This window comes from Henckelia pumila, chromosome 3 (genome assembly GCF_033568475.1).
Source record: "Henckelia pumila isolate YLH828 chromosome 3, ASM3356847v2, whole genome shotgun sequence".
Taxonomy (NCBI): Eukaryota; Viridiplantae; Streptophyta; class Magnoliopsida; order Lamiales; family Gesneriaceae; genus Henckelia; species Henckelia pumila.
The window spans coordinates 83,250,727-83,269,332 of NC_133122.1; the positions used below are offsets into that span (position 1 = coordinate 83,250,727).

The window sequence follows — 18,606 nt, forward strand, 5'->3', positions numbered from 1 at the left end:
AATTTTAAATTACTATTTTATCCTTTTAAAAAATAAATAAAATATAAATAATATTATTTATAAAGGATAATATAGTAATTTAAATTCAATGATTTGATTAATGTATGATAAATAATTAATGATTTGATTGATATAAAATTATAATTAATAGATGAATAAATAATATGATGAGAAGAACGTAGGATTAAAAATGATAAATTTATACTTGAATTATTGATAATGCTACCAAACATTAACCTAAACTAAGAGCCTCAAACAAATGATAGACTTTTATTAGAAAGTTGGAACAAATAAACGCTAACCTGAGGACTGACAAGAAAGTTAAATATGTTAAGAAGTTATTGATAATTTTCCCATGCTTTAATACCTTTGTTTTTTTATTTTATTTAACCAATAGTCCCTTATATAGTAACATAGCACGAAGGGAAAACACTTTGTAGGGTAATCCTTTCAAACGAAAGCAACGGGATTATTTTGAAACATTTCTTTTCTAAAAATTCATATTTCACTCCCAGCTTGTTCCATTCCCAGGAATCCTAATTCACCCCCACTCATAACCCATTTCTTTTTCAGTTTCTGGCCGTATAAACATTTCCAGATGTGTAAAGGCAGGATGTCGAACATTTCCAGAGCTTCATGTTTATATCAAGAAAAACAGCAATGATGTCATCCAGAATTCTATTTTGCGAAATTCTTCAGTCGGCATCAGCACGAAGTCCTTTTTCTCCAGGCTGGACAGAGATACAGTGACCCATTCAAAGACGCTTTGCTCTCCAATCAACTGCGAAGTTCTCTTCGCTTTCTTCATCGCTTGATGAATTTTCTCGACCAGAATCCTCACATGGAACTTTGGAATCTCTAACTTGAGCAACAGACCTAGAAGCTTTAAGCTCCATGTTCTTCCTTCTCAATATTTCCACTCTATCCCTATAAGACCTGCAGACTCGAGATGAAAGGCGACGTACATATTTGAACCGCAGAGAAGCTCGAGTGCAGTGAGATTCTGATAAAATAAAAGGTCATGCATGCATGTGTGTATAGTGTTTACTGTTTCCCATAGATGAGTTACCTTTGTTCTACAGATTCTGCCTCTTCGATCGTCTCGGCAGCATCAAACTGCAAGATAAACACCCCATACTTTCATATTCCATACAATATTAACGTATAAATCAAAGGGTTGATAATATGTAAGATTTGACGCACCTCCTCTTCTTCCAAACGATTGTCTACCTCCTGCAAATCATCTTGGATTAACTTTTCAAACTCCTTGTATTCATCCCTGCCCGGATTAGAAATGGAGTATTCATTCAAATTCTAGGAAGAACGATGAAATTATACCACATCATAATTTTAGATGGTGGAAAGCATTTATGGCAGTAATAATAATGTAAAGTCCATAAACTTTAGGTCGGTCAAGATATCTTTAATAAAAATCACTAATATCAGCTTTTATTAGCTAAGCATTTCTCTGCATTATTCAAATCAAGAAAATGAAATTCTCTAGCATCAAAATTGTGGACCAACTACCACCATGGCACCATCCAATCCACAAATGCCATAATATTCGACACACTCTCCACAACAGATGTCAGTTGAGAAATGAAATAGTAGAAGCCCATTTCCTCTCAACACTGGTCGAACAACAATAAAAACCATTGTCGAGCGCACTTAATTGTATTTATCAAATTTGTATATATAAATCCCAAGCAATGCCACATGGTTACAGTATTTGTTTCTTAACCATAATGAAATACCTTTCTACTCAACAACATCTACCACGCTGATAAATTAATGATATTGAATTGTCAAACACCTCTAAAAGTGGTTAACATGTTGTCACCCGCAAAAGTAAATGAAAAATAAAGATGCATGCATGTGCTTGTGAATAATTAAATAAAATAAATAAAAAGTGAGAAGCAACTCACTTGACATCCGGTTTCACAGGAGTTATGCCTCGTGCACGTAAATCAGAATCTTTGTCATCAAAAAAGCCTTCAGGAAGAGCTCCTCTGACTTGCTTGTCTTCAATGCCAACAGCTATTTCTGAACCCTGCCTGAAATCTTTGGAAGTTTGAAATTCTGGATTTTGTTGACTCCCATATGGAGCCATAGTTGATATGCTGTCTATCCCACTAGCTGGGACAAATGGCTCCACCAATTCAGATTTTGCAGCTTCCGATTTCTTGTGTGACTCGCGGTCTTTCAACTTCCCCGAATCCCTTTCTATAAGAATAGAACAAACTCAAACACGGTTTACTTGAATGACTGAAACCTCAAAGTCAAAGAAACTCTTGTTCATTAGGATTGTAATTGTCTGGAAATGTGATAGCAATCAACACAAACTACACAAAAAATTAGGAAACAGAATTGCGACAGTATTGGCTAATGGATCAAAGTGACAAAGGTGAGCATTCAGACGAATGGTGTTTCCAGTTTCTACGTCAGACTGTGTCATGAACTTCTCCTATCCGTTAAAACTATAAAGAATTATTCCCACATTGATTAGCTCATCCTGTACCACTCGAACAACGTGGATCACCAATGAAAATTTAAGTGTTCCATCCCTTCCAGCAAGCTGATCCTGGTAAATTTTAGTTAATTCACCATGTTGACCGATCATACATCATCATTTGGAATACAAAAGCTCATTCATTTAACAACTCTCCCAGGTCAATTTCTCATCTACACCGTACACCTATGTTGCATGGATACGGGTATGGCGATACGGAAAATTTTGAAAATATAGGACACGATACGGCTAGGATTAAAAAATAAATAATATATATATATATTAAGCATTAAAAATCCTAAAGATAGACAATCAGAAACTGGAGGCTGCGTGGGGCGGCTGAGGCGGCGGCGTGCGGGGAAAAGTTCAGGAGTGGTGTTGGTGATGATCGACGATGAGAAGCAGCAGTAACGAAGAGAGAATGGAGAAGTAACGAAGAAGAAATAATGGATGTCGGATGAGTTATGGCTTTTTAAGCCCAACTAAAATTAATATATTTATTAAGAAGTCCTTATAGATTTATTATTTTTCAATTGAACCCTTGAAACTTTAAATTATTTGTGATTTAGTCCAAACATACCCAAAAAACGTACCCTGGCCGTACCCACGCCATACCCAAGCCGTACCCAGACCGTATCCAACCGGTCAAACCTGAAAAAGGTCAACGACACGGGTTTGACCGTATCCGACATGCGTATTTGCGTGTCGTACCATACCCGATACTCCAAAAAAATTTTTTCTGCAACACCCATGCTACATAGCCGGACACCCTATGCACAAAACATAGAAGGTTCGTACAATGTTTCCAGCAAAACAAAGGATCGAAATGAAATTTATATACGTCAAACATATTACACACTTAATGGAATTCTGAATTGAAAAATATACGATTGAAGCACTCACTAAGTAAGTTTGAGGAGTCAGAGCGCAAGAAATTCAAGAAATTTATAATTGATAATCATCTATGGTTCATTTGACTTCATCAAAATCACAAATTGACAAAAGTATATAAAAAATCAAACAGATGACGAACCCATCCAAGAGTATGATAAAGAAAAATTTAAAATGGAAATACTAAATCAGATTATTACCATTTTTCTGCCTTTTTGGCTCATGATTATCAAAAAAATCAGGAGGAGGCATCGATGGTCGTTTCTTAGGCAATGCAGCTGATAGCTTAGATTTATCATTCAACTCTTCGGGAGACTCAGGTTTAGAATTTGGCAACTCTTGCCGAGGTTCGGGTTTCGAGCTACTGACCCGGTTTAGTGCAGCTGCACTAGCTTTGAGTTTGTCAATAGCCTATACAAGAAGAAGAATCCAGATAAGAAAATTTAGTGGACCCAAAGTTTACTACAAAAGCAACAATGAAGAAGGATCAACAAAAAAGTACGGATATCACACGGCAATTGCAATTGCATACTACTCCAGTCACTACTTAAGTTTTATCAAACATCTAGGGCAACAGTTATCTAACTAATATAATTACTAATTAGTCTAATTTCTAAACCATAAATCTTAATTGTAAATTGCTGATTCACAGTAAAGAAAGGTGTCTGAGGGGAGAGAAGGCACTCTGAAAGAATATGAATGGGATACAGTTATTCCACCTTTACCTTTGGATTAGTGTGGAACTGGGTAGAAGGAGGACATATGCTTCAATGTTGGAGAATATTTATACTTCCAAAAGAAGCGAAAAGCAGAAAACACAAAGAGCACATAACGTCTGTGTTCAACTGTACATAATCAAAATCCATAGCCATACAAGATCAACCAAACATGAAATCACCAACAATTTCAATTCAACACACTACCGTGATCCGTGAAATCAGGAGACATAGGAATAAATCAATAAAACACCCGACTTTCATTCTCTTGCAGTTTCACTGTCCCATATTCAAATTCAACATTTACCTCGTGATGTTTACGAGAAGCTTGGTGTGCAGGCCACAGGGACTCAGACTTGATGACAACATCACAAACCCTACATACCAGTTGATCATGTTCATCGTACCTGCATTTACAATTGGCAAATAAATTTACTTGTCTGACTAAAACAATTGCACCAAAGAACACTTGGTGCTTGAATCCGTATGCCACATTAAAAATGATCAATGGTGTAGTAAAAAAGATTCCAATCACTGAACCAGGTTTTTCCATTATGGTTATCTGCGAGCCTCAATATAAACCAATCCTACAAGATATATACTGGAAGATGAAAAATTATGTAGACATCGTAAGTAACACTATTTTTCCTAAGATTAGTGAGTTTACATCGAATAGAACCACAATATGCCAATTACTATCGTATCAGAAAGGCCAAACACCGAAGGGAATGCAAGGCTACTTGCTCAACTGTAAAACACTGCAAAGCATGGAATGGGTTATATAATGACGAAACAGAGCAGAATCACATAGATACGGACATTGATCTAATAGCAGAACGATAGAAAATACCTTTTTTCTAAAACCTCGAGCAATTGCAGATGATGAAACCATAATTTTATAATTTCATACATTCCCCAAGCGTGTAAGTCAAGGAAAATGGAAACATATGGCCAAAACTAGTTCTCAAGGCGTATCCTGATTGGGTATTAACAAACCAAAATCTACAGATAAGCACCCAAGAGCAGCTTCAAGTTAATTTTTTTACAACCTGATACCATATTATAATTACATTTCTGAAAGGCTCGAGTTCACAATGTTCTAGAAAAAACTGCAATTAAAAATACATTCACTTTAACAATGGAAATATATATGTTGCCACGAAATTTGCAATACCTAATGAGAGGAGAATCAATGCGCTGCTTCTCTTGCTTCTGTGCATTCAGTTTGGCTCGAAACAAGGCTTTCCTCTTCGCTTGCACATCCATTTTCAAATACCAATTCTATATGCAAACCAAAGAAAATAAGAGATGTGAATTCAATCCCAAGTCCAAAACGACAAATATACCACTCTAAATTTCAAAGATCAAATTTCTAGAACTCCAAATAAATGGAACCTGACAGTGTCACGGACTCAAGGTGTTTAACCGATAAATTTCGATTTGAAAAATGTAATTTAAAATCAACACCACTTTTTTTTTTTTTTTTTTTTTTTTCAAACAAACTGAATTTAAGGGAAAATGGGACAGCGTTATTTACCTGAAATGGGGGGTATAAAATAAAAGCTGATTATGCTCCGGAAAGCAAAACACGACGAACTCGAATGTTCGCCCTAATTTGACACCCTTTGATTTTGCCCTATCTTTAAAATGTGCGTTAATGTTCAACTCAACAAATAGTGCAAGTGGTTCGCAAAAGCTTGAACTTACTTTCAAAGGCTTGAACTTGCTTTGAAATTCTCTCTTTAGATACCATTGTTATTATTATTATTTTTTTAATAACATTGGCCTGCCATCGCTATTTTTCGATACACAATGGGTAAATTACGTAATACCTTGCAAACTACGTTAAGTAAACCATACTAGGTAAGCCATGTATAACACGCAAGGTAAACCATTCTAGGCATATCATGTGTGACGGGCTAGTCCAAACCAAAGTTCACATACTCCACTTGGACACTCATTGAAAACAATACCATTATTTTATTAATACCTGAGATCAAGATGTTTGAATATTTGGAAAAAAGGTCCAAATTTAATATAAGCTAAAATTTGAGCATTTTCGGAAAAATTGTTTTAAACTAATTTTTAGTAAAATGACAATAATATTATTAATCTTTTACTATTATATTAACTTTGAGCTGTCTATAATAACTGTTTGGTCTTATGGTATGACTTTTTCAATTACCCCCTCTCCAAAATTTAAATTTAAATTTTTTTAAAAAAAGAGAGAAAACTTTCCCTGAAACGACCCTAACTCTATAATAAATAAATATGCGGAATTTTTTTTTTTTAATACATACTAAATAAAATATGCACATATATGCCCATACATATATGCACAGAATAAAAGATAAATAAATAAATAAATAAATAACTTAAATAAAAATTGCATTCTCTAAATAAAATAAATATCTGAGTCAAACATTTAATTAAAAATACTGCATAAGAAAAAAAATGATTAAAAATTTGCATGCACTGAAAATATTCAAATAAAATATTCAAAACTACAACCACTGAAAAATAATTAAAAAGTGTAACATGCTGACATAATTAAAACATGCAATGTGACTCAGACATCTATCACGGTCACGGTGTCACTGCATGTCCGCTCATATGTCCTCGCCGCCGGTAGGAGCTACATCCTCCTCTACGAACTCACCTGCACCATACCAGTGTAGTGAGCCTAGAGGCCCAACATGCTAACATAACAAGGGTTTAAAATAATTTAAAACAAATTGCTACTAATACATAACATATACATGAAGGTGCATGCTTAAAAATATCATAACATATCATAACTTAAATTATCTTAAATAACATAACACATAAATATTGTTGAGCAAATTATTTTCTAACATCGCATGGTTGTATCCGTAGTGTAACCTTAAATCATACATTAAATACTGATCAACGTGGAAACCAACGTACGTGGCGGTGACGAATCACCTCTTAAATTGGCAGTAAACTGCCCTTCAATAGTTCACATATGGGGACGAGTCCCCCTTAAATTGTCACACTACTTCAACTTCCAACATAAAATATTTTCTTATTGCTCAACCTTAAACATTTAATCATACATAAAATTATTTCATGAATGCATGTACTTACATAAAATGTGTGTCCTTCATATATATTTAATTTAATTTCTTACTAACATATAAATATTAAAATAACTTCAATGCATAAAAATAATTAAATATATAATCAGGACACATGCAATTTCTCATGAATTGTACTGGACTGCTGGCCCTAAACTCTCAAGCCCATTCACTTAAATTTGGCCCATTAACATACTTAAGCCCAATAAAACTGTTCTAAGCCCAAATAAAATTAATTAAATTCCCATAACACAATTCTGGCCCAATGGGCCCCAAAGCCCAAAGACTGGCCCAATAACTTTCACGGGCCCTAAAGCCCATGAAAAATATTGGACTCACTTAATTAAATCAATTTAAGCCCAAATAATTGAAATCAACCCAAAATAATTAAATGGAGCCCAATAAAATTTTAAGATTTAATTAGGCTCATTAAACCTTTAATTAAACTTAAAACTTAAAAACAAAAATACCCGAGCCCAACTAACTCAACCCGGACCCGGACCCAACTAACTTGACCCAAGACTGGACTGACCCGACCCAGACCTAACCACCCGACCCGGACCCTTCAAACCCTAAAACCCGAACTGCCCTACCCCTTCCCTAATCTGTCCGCCGCGAGCAGCAGCCCTTCTAGGGCTGCTGCCGTCGTGCTCCGGCCGCCCCTGGCCGGAGCTTCGCCGCCTAGACGTAGCCCACGTCTGGGCGATCCTAACCTGGTCACGACCCCGACCCCATGCAGCCCCAAGCACAGCAGCCGAAGCCTCTTCCAACGAACCTTACACTGCACCACCCATGCCGATCTGCACCAACTGGGTTCCTGGGCTCGTTTGGCTTGAACCAACCGAGCCAATCGAGCCTAGACTCATCCTAGACACCCTAGGGACCCTTACCAGCAGCTAGAACATCCATGGCTAGGAAAAACGTGGACATTATCAACCCAAAACAAGAGACATGCGCATACAACCACAATAAATTTGTTTTCTGAAAATTCTTCAATGTTTTTGATGCATACCCAATACACACACTAATATATCTGATAGGCACGAAAAATATAGAAGGAAATCATGCCTTTCACCGGAAACGAAGAGAAAAACGAGCGTGGGACGATTTCGGAACGACGAACGACGAACACACCTTCGAAGCTTAAAGAAAAATCGAGCTATGGAGTCTTGGGGATGTCTGGAACGATGAAGAGGGTGATGGAGGAGAGTGGGGTGTCGGCTGGGGCTTGAATACGTGAGGTTGGGTATATTAGGTTTAGGGTTTAATTAAATTAAAGTATAGGATAGTTAAATATAATTAAAAAGGTTTTAATTATAAAAATTATACCACTTAAAAATCTATATAAAATTTAATAATCTGATAAATAACTTAAATATATTAAAATCCCGAAATATCAAATTAATGGAATTTTAAAAATACTAAAAAGTCAATATTTTGGCTTATTTTGAATAAAATGGACTCCTAAAATTATATAAAATTAAATACTAAATATTTTGAGGTAATAAAACCCAAAATAATATTTTAGGGCTCTAAAAAGGCTCATGAAATTAATTGGCTAGAAAGTTGTCATCTCGTCCGTCCACGGTCCTGTCTACGCGATAAAATAATTAAAATACTAAAAATCATTAATTATGGGTTAAGTGCTTAAAAATAAATTAAATCATGCACAAATAATTCACATAATTATTTAACCCATAAATCACAAATTTAAATAATTAAATATCCTAATTATGCATACGGATTTACGTATTTAAAATACCGGATGTTACATTCCCACGTTTCGGAAAACCATCTTGGCTGGCAAATAATTTTCCTTTTCCTTTTATATTATTCACTCATGTTCTCATTCATTTTGTTTGCTTCTCCAAAAATTCGAGGAAATATGTTTTGCAGATCTCCTCCCATCAGATTTATGGGTGTTGTTTCCAAATCCACTATCTCCATAAATTGGTACGTATGTTTTTTTTAATTTTGTTTCATTCTAAACATGTTTTTCAAAAATTAAGTGCAAATTTTTGTCAGCCTTTTATCCTTTCTCGGAGTTTTTTTTTTGTCAATTTTATCTTTGTTTTATAAATTTTTCATTATATTGTGTTTATGTCATAGTGTGTTTGCCCTTATATGTTTCTGACTTTGTGTATTTAACTATTAATTAATAATGTGTATCTTGGTCATCCTCAACATCCTTAATTTCAAACATCATCGGTTCGTCATTCTTAGCCGATATATATATATATATATATATATATATATATATATATATATAAAGCGAGATTGGAAGTAATTTCACATAATTGGGCTACTGATTTAATTCAATTCATCGTCTTAATTAATCCTTATTTCTGAGCTCAACGATTCCGCATTGAAATCGATAAAGTTATCCAATCACGAGATTAAAAGTAAGTTTACAAAATTTATGTTTGCAACTGACTTCATTCAATTTATTGTGTTATGCTCTCTTCTCCTATTTATTCGTGGTTTTCGCTCAATGTGAAGCAGTGTTATTTGCTTTTACTTGCTGGGAATTAGAGTTATTTGGTTAATTATTGGATATTTTGATGAAAACTTTTACCGTAAAGGACTAATATTTGCCTTAATATAGCACTTGCTGTGACAATTTCTCGAAACATCATTTCATAAACAATCTACGTTTGCTTCTGTTTACACATTCAATTTAGTTTCTGTTTTGTATTTTAAATTTGATGACATGTTGATATAAGCAAAGACAACTCAATAAAATAAAGGTTAAAGAAAACACAAAGCATCCAAAATTAATCCATTCTAAATCATTGCCATAAGACCACTTTCATTCAATGGGAATCACTGTTATTATGTTAATGATTGGATTTTGTGATTACAGCTTTAAGCTTAAACGACTCAGCTTTGCTTCAACTTCAATTCATCGTGATACGTTATTTTTTTATATTTATTTATGATTTAAGATGATTTCTCTCTTTAGTGTTCTAATGAACTCAAACGTTACTACCATTAGAAAGAACTACTATTTTCTTTTGTGGATCCTACATAAAAAATCTGATAGACCTTATTATAGAAAATTTTCGTACTCGATGATAAGATATAATGCATACATGGTCGATGATTAAAGGATGTGTTGCACAACTGGCTTTCATATAAAAAAAACTTGATGCCATGCTGCTTTGTTTTGTTCAAGAATTGTTCGAGGACATTACTTTCGGAAAGCATGACGATTGGCATACAGACTTTCCCTTCTTACAATCAATTAGGTTAAGGTGAATGTTCTTTTCCTTAAATTACTTTCTTACAAATAATTTAAATTTTTTTAAATTACTTCACCGCTTCAAACAAACGTCGATGAAAAATACTGGTTTGTTCTTATCTGTTACTGTTTTTTTCAGTAAATACTGTTGTTCAATGTATTTGTAAAATCTGATGAGTCTATGTCATTTCGACTCATCTGTTATACTATTGAGATATTGAGAGTGCAGGGTATGATTTTCAGTATTTACTCATATAATCTTCCTTCCATGTCCTTTTTGTTTGTTTTATATGGTTTTATCAATGTCAATTTTAGCTTTGTTCTCATAAGAAACCGAGTCTGAATGAACGAAAATATTCTGATAGAAAAAGTGATTTTCTCCCATCCCCGAAGATGCAAGGCCTATTTTAAAACATGAACTAAAATATTTCAATTTCAATTTTTTATTTGGGTTGCTTGTGTTACGTATTATATTGGCTCTTGGGTGATTTTGAGGTTCTCATCCAGTTTATTTATTGGAAGGAATCTATATAGAGAAATAAAGTTCGACATATATATGAGGAATCTAGGATGGAGAGAGAGGAGTCAAAAGTCAATTTATCTGTTCCCGGTCTATACTTACTTCGTCTGGATGAACTAATTTTTATGATCACTTTTCGTTTATATTTATTTCAAATCCCAAGATTTCGCGCTTAATATTGCCATTAAACTTTGTAGACTTTGATATATATGAGAAAATTCGCTTATTTCATCCGGATCAAACCAAAAAAAAAAATTAGTAAAAGGTAACACAAGTATTTGCTGCTCATATCTACACATTCCCCTTCATTTCTTTTTTTATTTTGACATCATGTGTTTAGTTTCATTAGTTGAATATTTCTGCTATAATTTGTAATTACACTATTATGGCATGCAAAATGATTATTGTATAGCAAAATCAAGCTCAACGACTAGTTATGAATTTTCAGATAATTCTTTGTTTAAAAAAATCATCAAAACACATTTATCTACTACTGATTTAGTATATGGGATTTCAAGTATAATTTACCTTTTAGTATTTTTAGTGGTTATTTTGTCGTTTCATGGATCAACGTGCATATTGCATTCAGAAGCTCTGAGGGTTTAATAACCAATTATGGTCAATAATGTTACTTTTGTAAACATTTTGTGAATCATGAGTTGAAGACTAATTGACATGTTCTCAAGTTGGAACTTTGGGCCCAAGCATAAAGCAGGACATGATTTATTTTTGCTCAAGGCATGCTGTCATCTAGGAATTAATTTTAACAAACAAGCACTCCTTTGGCTTTACCAGGAAATAAGAAGCTCCAAAAGTACATCAACATTCAACACCTATCTCTCATGTGGGTGAATGGATATGTTATTACTCTTGAAACGACCCGATACTACTACTAAATTTTTTTTTTTTAAAAAAACTTTATTTTATTTCTTTACTTTAAAATATTACTGCTACATATATGCCCCTATATAGGAATATTTAACCAATTAGCCTTCGTTTGACTAACATTTTGAAAAATGACTTTCACTTTTTTAATTCATTTAGTTTACTTTTCTACCCTTATTAATTAAAAAAAATAAGAAAGTTTAGCAGATTGACACAAATAAACAAACTCATCATCTACGTTGTTCTCCAACTCAAATATGCAACACAGAAATTAATTTCATTAGTTAAAAAAAGAACAAATTCGATCTAATTTTTTTATTGGTGATATACGTATCCTACAAAATTTCAAAATATTGAGAACCAAAAATTTAAAATTAATTCACAAATTACATGTAAGTCTCTTTTTGAAAATGAAAATAAAAATTTTATATCAACATACAAATTAGGTTCAATGGATAAAATTCATTATATTAGACAAATTTAAAATTAATTGACATTCACATATTGACAATCAAACAAATTGCTACGATATAAAACCCACCAACAAATGATAATATCAAATGACCAAGGTTAGTACCTTCAAATGTCTTATTGCAATATTTCAAAAATCGAAAAAAATCAATAATAAAATACATGAAATGAAATCACAATAAATATATTTCTTAAGGCTTCCAGCTAAAGGTGTACATCATATAAATTTTACGTAACAGACTTAATTAACAACCGATTTCTTCCTTCTCGCAAATTCTCCAACGAAAGGAATTCTTTTTTTTCTTTGTTCTTTCTTTATGTACTTTAACCGCAGGAGGTAGTACAGTCATAGAAGCAATATCAGCAGGTATGTTCCATTCATTAGAAGGGGGGGCACTGGATAAACTTTTTCTGTATAGGCCAATGTCCATACATTTGTCGAGTAATAATGTGAGCACAATTCATAAATATTCATATTATGCTGACCTGCAGGTGCTATATCATGTGAACACGGAAGTCTATCAATGTCAAAAACCCGGCAACGACATGTTCTTCTATTTAATCCCACAACCGCATCATGACCAACTCCAATGACATGATATTCAAAGGTATTCAATTGGAAAACTTCCATTTTTTGTGACTCGATAAATCTTGATCGCACTGTTCTCTCAGCCCATGGAGTAAGATGCCCGGTTGAAGCAACAACAGCTATGCGGTGAGTATTAAACCATGATGAAATAAGATTTTGAATTGCATCCAACATAGCAACTATTGGAAGTTTACGAGTTGGTGCCAACTTTGCATTGATTGATTCTGATCCATTGGTTGTCATTATATTATATCTTGAGCCATGAAAATACGATCTTGTCCATTTTTCTCGATGAATGTTGTCTTCAAGATACTTTGTATGCTTGGATAACTGTTATTCATCTCACCGTATAATTCATCAAACTCCATCTATGTGTGAGCTTTAGCTGTTCGCATAAATAGTACAACTCCACCCCCTTTGGACTTTAGTCTTGTCTTGATGTTTTGTCCAAGATGCCACAAGCAATGACCATATTGTGCTTTCTTGTATACTGAGGAAACACCATTAATGATTCATTTATGCCTATCAAAAATAAAAATCAGTTCATCATCATCAGGTATCAATTCATGCAACTTCTCAAAGAACCAAGTCCAAGATTCTTCAATTTTTGAATCAACAACTGGCCAAGCAATGAGATATTGGTGGTGCCATCTTGTGCAGTTGCTATAGGCATAACACCTTTATATCTATCTTTCAAATATGTGCCATCGACTGATATGACCTTTCTCATGTATTTAAATTCATCAACACATATCCGGTATGCCAAGAACATGTATTTGAAGTTGTCATCCGGGTTTACCTTCAAATATGTTGTTGACCCGGGATTTACTTGCTTGAGCATATACAAGTATGCAGGGAGTAACCTAAAACTTTCAACATGATCTCCTCTCAACTGATTTATAGCAAGTTGTTTCCCCTTCCACGCTTTGAAGTAGCTAATCTCTGCACCATTATTTTGCATCATTGTTCTTATTGCTTTTAAAGAAGGCATTTTTTGTTGCCCTCTAAAATTTTCTACTAATGTATCTGCTACTATAACTGCACTCGCTTGCCCGTGTCTCCTCCTCCTATTAGCCAAGTCACAAATATGCTTATTGCAATATGTCCGGATTGAAAGCCATGATGACTCCTCATTCTTTCTCGCTACACGAACTTTCCACTGCAAGTATCATCTACACATCTTACCCAATAAAGAGTTTTAGTGGATCTTACAACTCTCATCTCAAATGAAGCTTTCATGGATATATTATGCAATTCTCTTTGAACATCTTTTTTGCTATTGAACTCTTTTCCAACTGAAAAATTAGATCCATCCGTAAAACTAAATACCTGCTCGTTGCTAGAACCAGACAAAAAAGAATTATGGTCATCACCGGATACTAATTCACACTAATGGATCTCAAGTTCAGCACTTTGTGTGACACTAGAATTCACATTCTTAATTATATTTTCTCCAATGCCGTGTTCTTCATTCCCATTTTTCACATGCTCGTTTCTAGATGATATCTCATCACCATTACTTAATATAAAGACACCCTCAAAATGTTCATCTGGATAAATATCAGCATTAGCATAATCATCATGTTCATAACAAAAATTTCCATCACAATGATCACCTCCATGTAGGTAGAATTCAAAATCACCAATACAATCATTTTCAATAGACGCACTTAGTTTAGAACCACCACAGTCATTACAATCAAGCAAATCATTTGTAGAATCAACATTAGCGTCACAATTAATTAGAATTTTTTCCGCTATTTCCACGTGAAGCAAAGGCCTATGATGCGCATCACCAAATAATAGATATGTCTGTAGACACTTATCACCACTGAAATATATAGGGCCTAAAATATCATCACCAACATGTGTCAAGTAACTGAATATCAAATCAATCTCACTTTTGTTCAGGCCGCACTTCTCAAACACTTCATGTTTCAAATTTTTTAAGGTTGCTTCAGAGTCATCAATATTTATTGCTGCGGAGCCACCATTCAACCCCGAGCTCCATTCAGGTTTTCCTTGCTCGTTAATTTTCCATTTCTCATCATACCGAAACAAAATAATACTTTGTCTCATTTTCCTGTTACAAATTTTTAAAAAATGAACGAAATGATTTATGATGCCTAATAAAATTAGCTATTATTAACACAAGCAATTAAGAAACCTCTCAAATAAAACATTAGATTTGTTTTCGAAATAAAAAAAATTTATATTTTGTTTATTCAAATTTCATTCGTCTGTTTCATATGTCGTAATGATGTTGACAATTTCACCTAGAAACTGAAGAATGTCACCCAGAAGCTAAAGAAAAAAACATTAAAAAATAATTAATCAAATGTTCGTGAAAAGCAAAATAATATCATATTCTAATGACATCCATAAACTACATAATCGAGAATACCCATGAAGTAATTCAAATGTTTAATAAATAAATATAATACTCACACAATCAATCAAACTTTATGAATATAAATAGATAGTCGTTTCTTTGTTAAAAAAAATTTGACCAAAATTTAAGTTTTATAACCATTCAACAAACTAACTCTAGCCACAACACATTTAATTTTTTCATGTTTAATTTCATGAATCAAATGTTTTTAGTAGAAAAAATAAATGATGTCCAAAGGCTCACCTACTAAGATTTTTTATTTTTAAAAGTTTAGTAGGGAGGAAGGAGAAAATTAGATGAGAGTTTAAAAGTTATAAGTTTTCGGATATCAGAAATCAATTTTTTTATTATTGCAATATTGGGATTATTCTTTAACTTTTTCAGAAGTTAGAATTTTCATAAACCCGGATTAGTAAAACCCAATTTAATATTTTTAATTTGGTTTTTTTTTTAAACTTAGGAATTTTATTAGTGTAAGTTAGTAGGTAAAAGTTGTACTATTAAAGCAACACTCGCACCTACTTTTAAATACTTACACCTATGCTTATACACATATATACACACTACACACTCAACTTTTAAAACACAATTTTAAAACCCTAGCACCCAAAACTTTGAGCTAGCCGCCCCTTCACCCAATCTTATTTTCTATCCATTCCCTCTCCCAAATCCCAATCGGCCGAGCCCCTCCTCTAGTCCAGCCGCCGCCGCCGCCTCCTGCCGCCGTTGCCATCGCCGGAGGACCACCTTGAAGGTTAAAGGAAGCTGCTGGTCGCCCCTCCCCTCTCTTTCATCTTCATTTCTTTAAGTTTGGCAAGAAGGCAAGTATAGGTTGTTTTTTTGGGCATCCAAGCAAGTTACCTATGCATATTTCCATGTTTTCTTGGCATATTTCGAAACTTTCATGATTTTTAGGCTTAGGTTTCGTGTGATGAAATTTTCAGCTTGTGTGATGTGCAAAATTTTCGAAAATTCTCTTGTGCAATGATGTTTATGGGTTGTATGATGTGTTGTAGTATAGAAAATGAGGTCGATTGTTGCACATTATGGCCTTCGAAATTTTCAGAAAAGAACTTAGCCTAAATTTTAAAATTTTCATGGTGTGAGGGCTGAATTTGATGTGAATTTTAAGTATTTTAATGATTTGCATTGGGTTTGATTGAATGTTCATGAGTTTGATGCATTTTGGGGCATGATCATGTGAATTTTGAATTGTGGAGTTGGAGTGTGGTTGAGGGCTGCCTATGTGTTTGTGCAAAGTTCTAAGACATGTCTATAGGTGTGTTTGGTGGTTTGGAAGGAGTTAGAGGCAAGGGAAAAGGGTTTGGGGATGTTTTCCTCAAAGTAGAATGGTTGTAAGGTGATGTTTTCTTGGGGACAGGGCAATCTGATTTCGGGGCAGGGGAGGATCTGAACGTGGTCTGGGCGTATTTAGGGCTGGTCCTAGGTCTAGGTTATGATGTTATGGTCGCGTTGGTATAAAATGGGCTCGTTTCGGTTAATATTTCAATGAGTTATGGGTCTTTGAAGTTAAGGTGTCGGTGCAGAATTTTAGGAGTAAAAGTGGGCTGTCCGAAATTGAGTTTTGATAGGATTGTTTGAGTGGTCAAATGAGGTTACAAACTGGCCCTATGGTTAGTTTGTAGTGTTTGGAGAGTGTCGGTTTGAGCGGGGTCGAATTTGGTTAAGGTAAGATCGAGTTAAGGGCATTTTGGGTTGATTACTCGGGTTATGCCTTGGTTGCGAAAAATAGAGTTAAGGTTGGGTATTAGCACCTAGGGGCATCCATTCTCACACTTAACACCCACAATTTTTGTGTTGAGTTTCATTCCCTAAAGTTGCATATTCGTGTGTGTGAGTCTCATCTTCGATCCGAGTAATTACAAAGGAAGTTTTTTCCATACATGCATACCTAGTATTTTTGAGTCGAGTCAAAGAAAAAAAAAATATTTTTCGAAGGAAGTGAATTGATTGTGACAAGAGGGGCAATGTTAGATCGAGGGATGCCTCGGCTTACTTGCCAAATCAGAGGTTTTGGGAGGGGCCAGGAGACATCTAGTTTTTCCCTACCCATAGAAGGGCAATGTGGGGCCGGGATAAATTTCGGTGTCCTTGCCAAGAAGGGAAATGTGGGGCCAGGAGAAATTTTGGTGTCCTTGCCATAAAGGGGAAATGTCAGTCGGGAGAAATCTCGGCGTTTTGCCAGCATAGTGCACTGCAGCCATTGATCGATCAAAACAGAGGGTCACAATTCGAGGATCTAAGTTCTCAGTTTCAGTTTAAATATCAGTTGACTCGTCTTATTGCATTCAGTTTTCAGTCATGCATGAGTTTCAGTAAAGATAAGAAAGTTCCAGAGTTTCATAGCGTGAGTTGGCGTGTGTACATCATGTACATGTTGTCTCATTCTTTTGTAGCTTTTTCATTCTTACAGCTTATGTTTCAAGTATACTATGTATAGTATTTTGAGTATTACTACAGGTATTTTAAACCCTTGTTATTATACTGCTTATACTTGCTGGGTTATTAGACTCACTATGCTTGTTTGTTTGCCTGGTGAGGAGGAGTTTGTAGGGACCGAGGGGCAGGGTCCTTGAGGGGAGGTCTCCGGCGGAGCGAGGCCCTATGACCGATGCTATTTCATGTTTTTCCGCATTAGTAATGATGTAAAAATGAATTTTTAAACTAAGTACTTTTGGTGATAGCCAGGATGTGTTTTTCCTGTGCTTTGAGTTTATGGTTTAAAGTTTGTTATCGATATTATTGCAACCTTGTGGGTTGTCTTTATTTTTCTTTATGGATGACTGTCGTAGTATGAAACCTTATTTACTTCTACGTCTTCTTCTTTTCTTTTATGCTCGTATGGTTGCTTGAGACAGGTTGGCTTGTCTACTTACAAACAAGTCATGGAAATTTTTTTTTAAAAATCCGTATTTCCTTTTATTATTTAATTAAGTATAGAGTGTAGGGTCATTTTAGTTGGTATCAAAGCAACTGAAACGACCCTACACTCTATACTTAATTAAATAATAAAAGGAAATACGAATTTTTTTTTAAAATTTTTTGCCATGACTTGTTTGTAAGTAGACAAGCCAACCTGTATCAAGCAACCATACGAGCATAAAATACAAAAAGAAGACGTAGAAGAAAAGAAGGTTTCATACTACGACAGTCGTCCATAAAGAAAAATAAAGACAACCCACACGGTTGCAATAATATCGATAACAAACTTTAAATCATAAACTCCAAGCACAGGGAAAACACATCCTGACTATCATCAAAAGTACTTAGTTT

General features: G+C 34.4%; 1 protein-coding gene across 2 annotated transcripts; it reads right to left on the reverse strand.

The window, feature by feature from the left end:
* Positions 1-144: 144 nt before the first annotated feature.
* LOC140890971 (protein ABA AND ROS SENSITIVE 1) lies at positions 145-5,805 on the reverse strand. 2 transcript variants are annotated; one of them, XM_073299162.1, is made up of 8 exons: positions 5,654-5,805; positions 5,291-5,397; positions 4,424-4,523; positions 3,601-3,811; positions 1,926-2,223; positions 1,204-1,279; positions 1,070-1,116; positions 145-936 (listed from the first exon to the last, which is right to left on the reverse strand). In XM_073299162.1, the coding sequence occupies exons 2-8, from the start codon at positions 5,380-5,382 to the stop codon at positions 756-758; spliced, it is 1,005 nt and encodes a 334-aa protein (XP_073155263.1). In that variant the 5' UTR covers positions 5,383-5,397; positions 5,654-5,805; the 3' UTR covers positions 145-755. The 2 variants fall into 2 exon arrangements, with proteins under 2 accessions (XP_073155263.1, XP_073155264.1); XM_073299163.1 differs by lacking the exon at positions 5,654-5,805 and adding an exon at positions 5,512-5,645.
* Positions 5,806-18,606: the final 12,801 nt, after the last annotated feature.

What these genes read in the sequence shown, in the direction of transcription:
- LOC140890971 (XM_073299162.1), bottom strand. Translation starts at nt 5,382, where the DNA reads ATGGATGTGCAAGCGAAGAGGAAAGCCTTGTTTCGAGCCAAACTGAAT. An exon ending in CTTCTCGTAAACATCACGAG is followed by an intron (nt 3,812 to 4,423) that starts GTAAATGTTGAA and finishes CTTCTTGTATAG; the next exon opens with GCTATTGACAAACTCAAAGC. An exon ending in GCAGAATCTGTAGAACAAAG is followed by an intron (nt 937 to 1,069) that starts GTAACTCATCTA and finishes TCGAGTCTGCAG; the next exon opens with GTCTTATAGGGATAGAGTGG.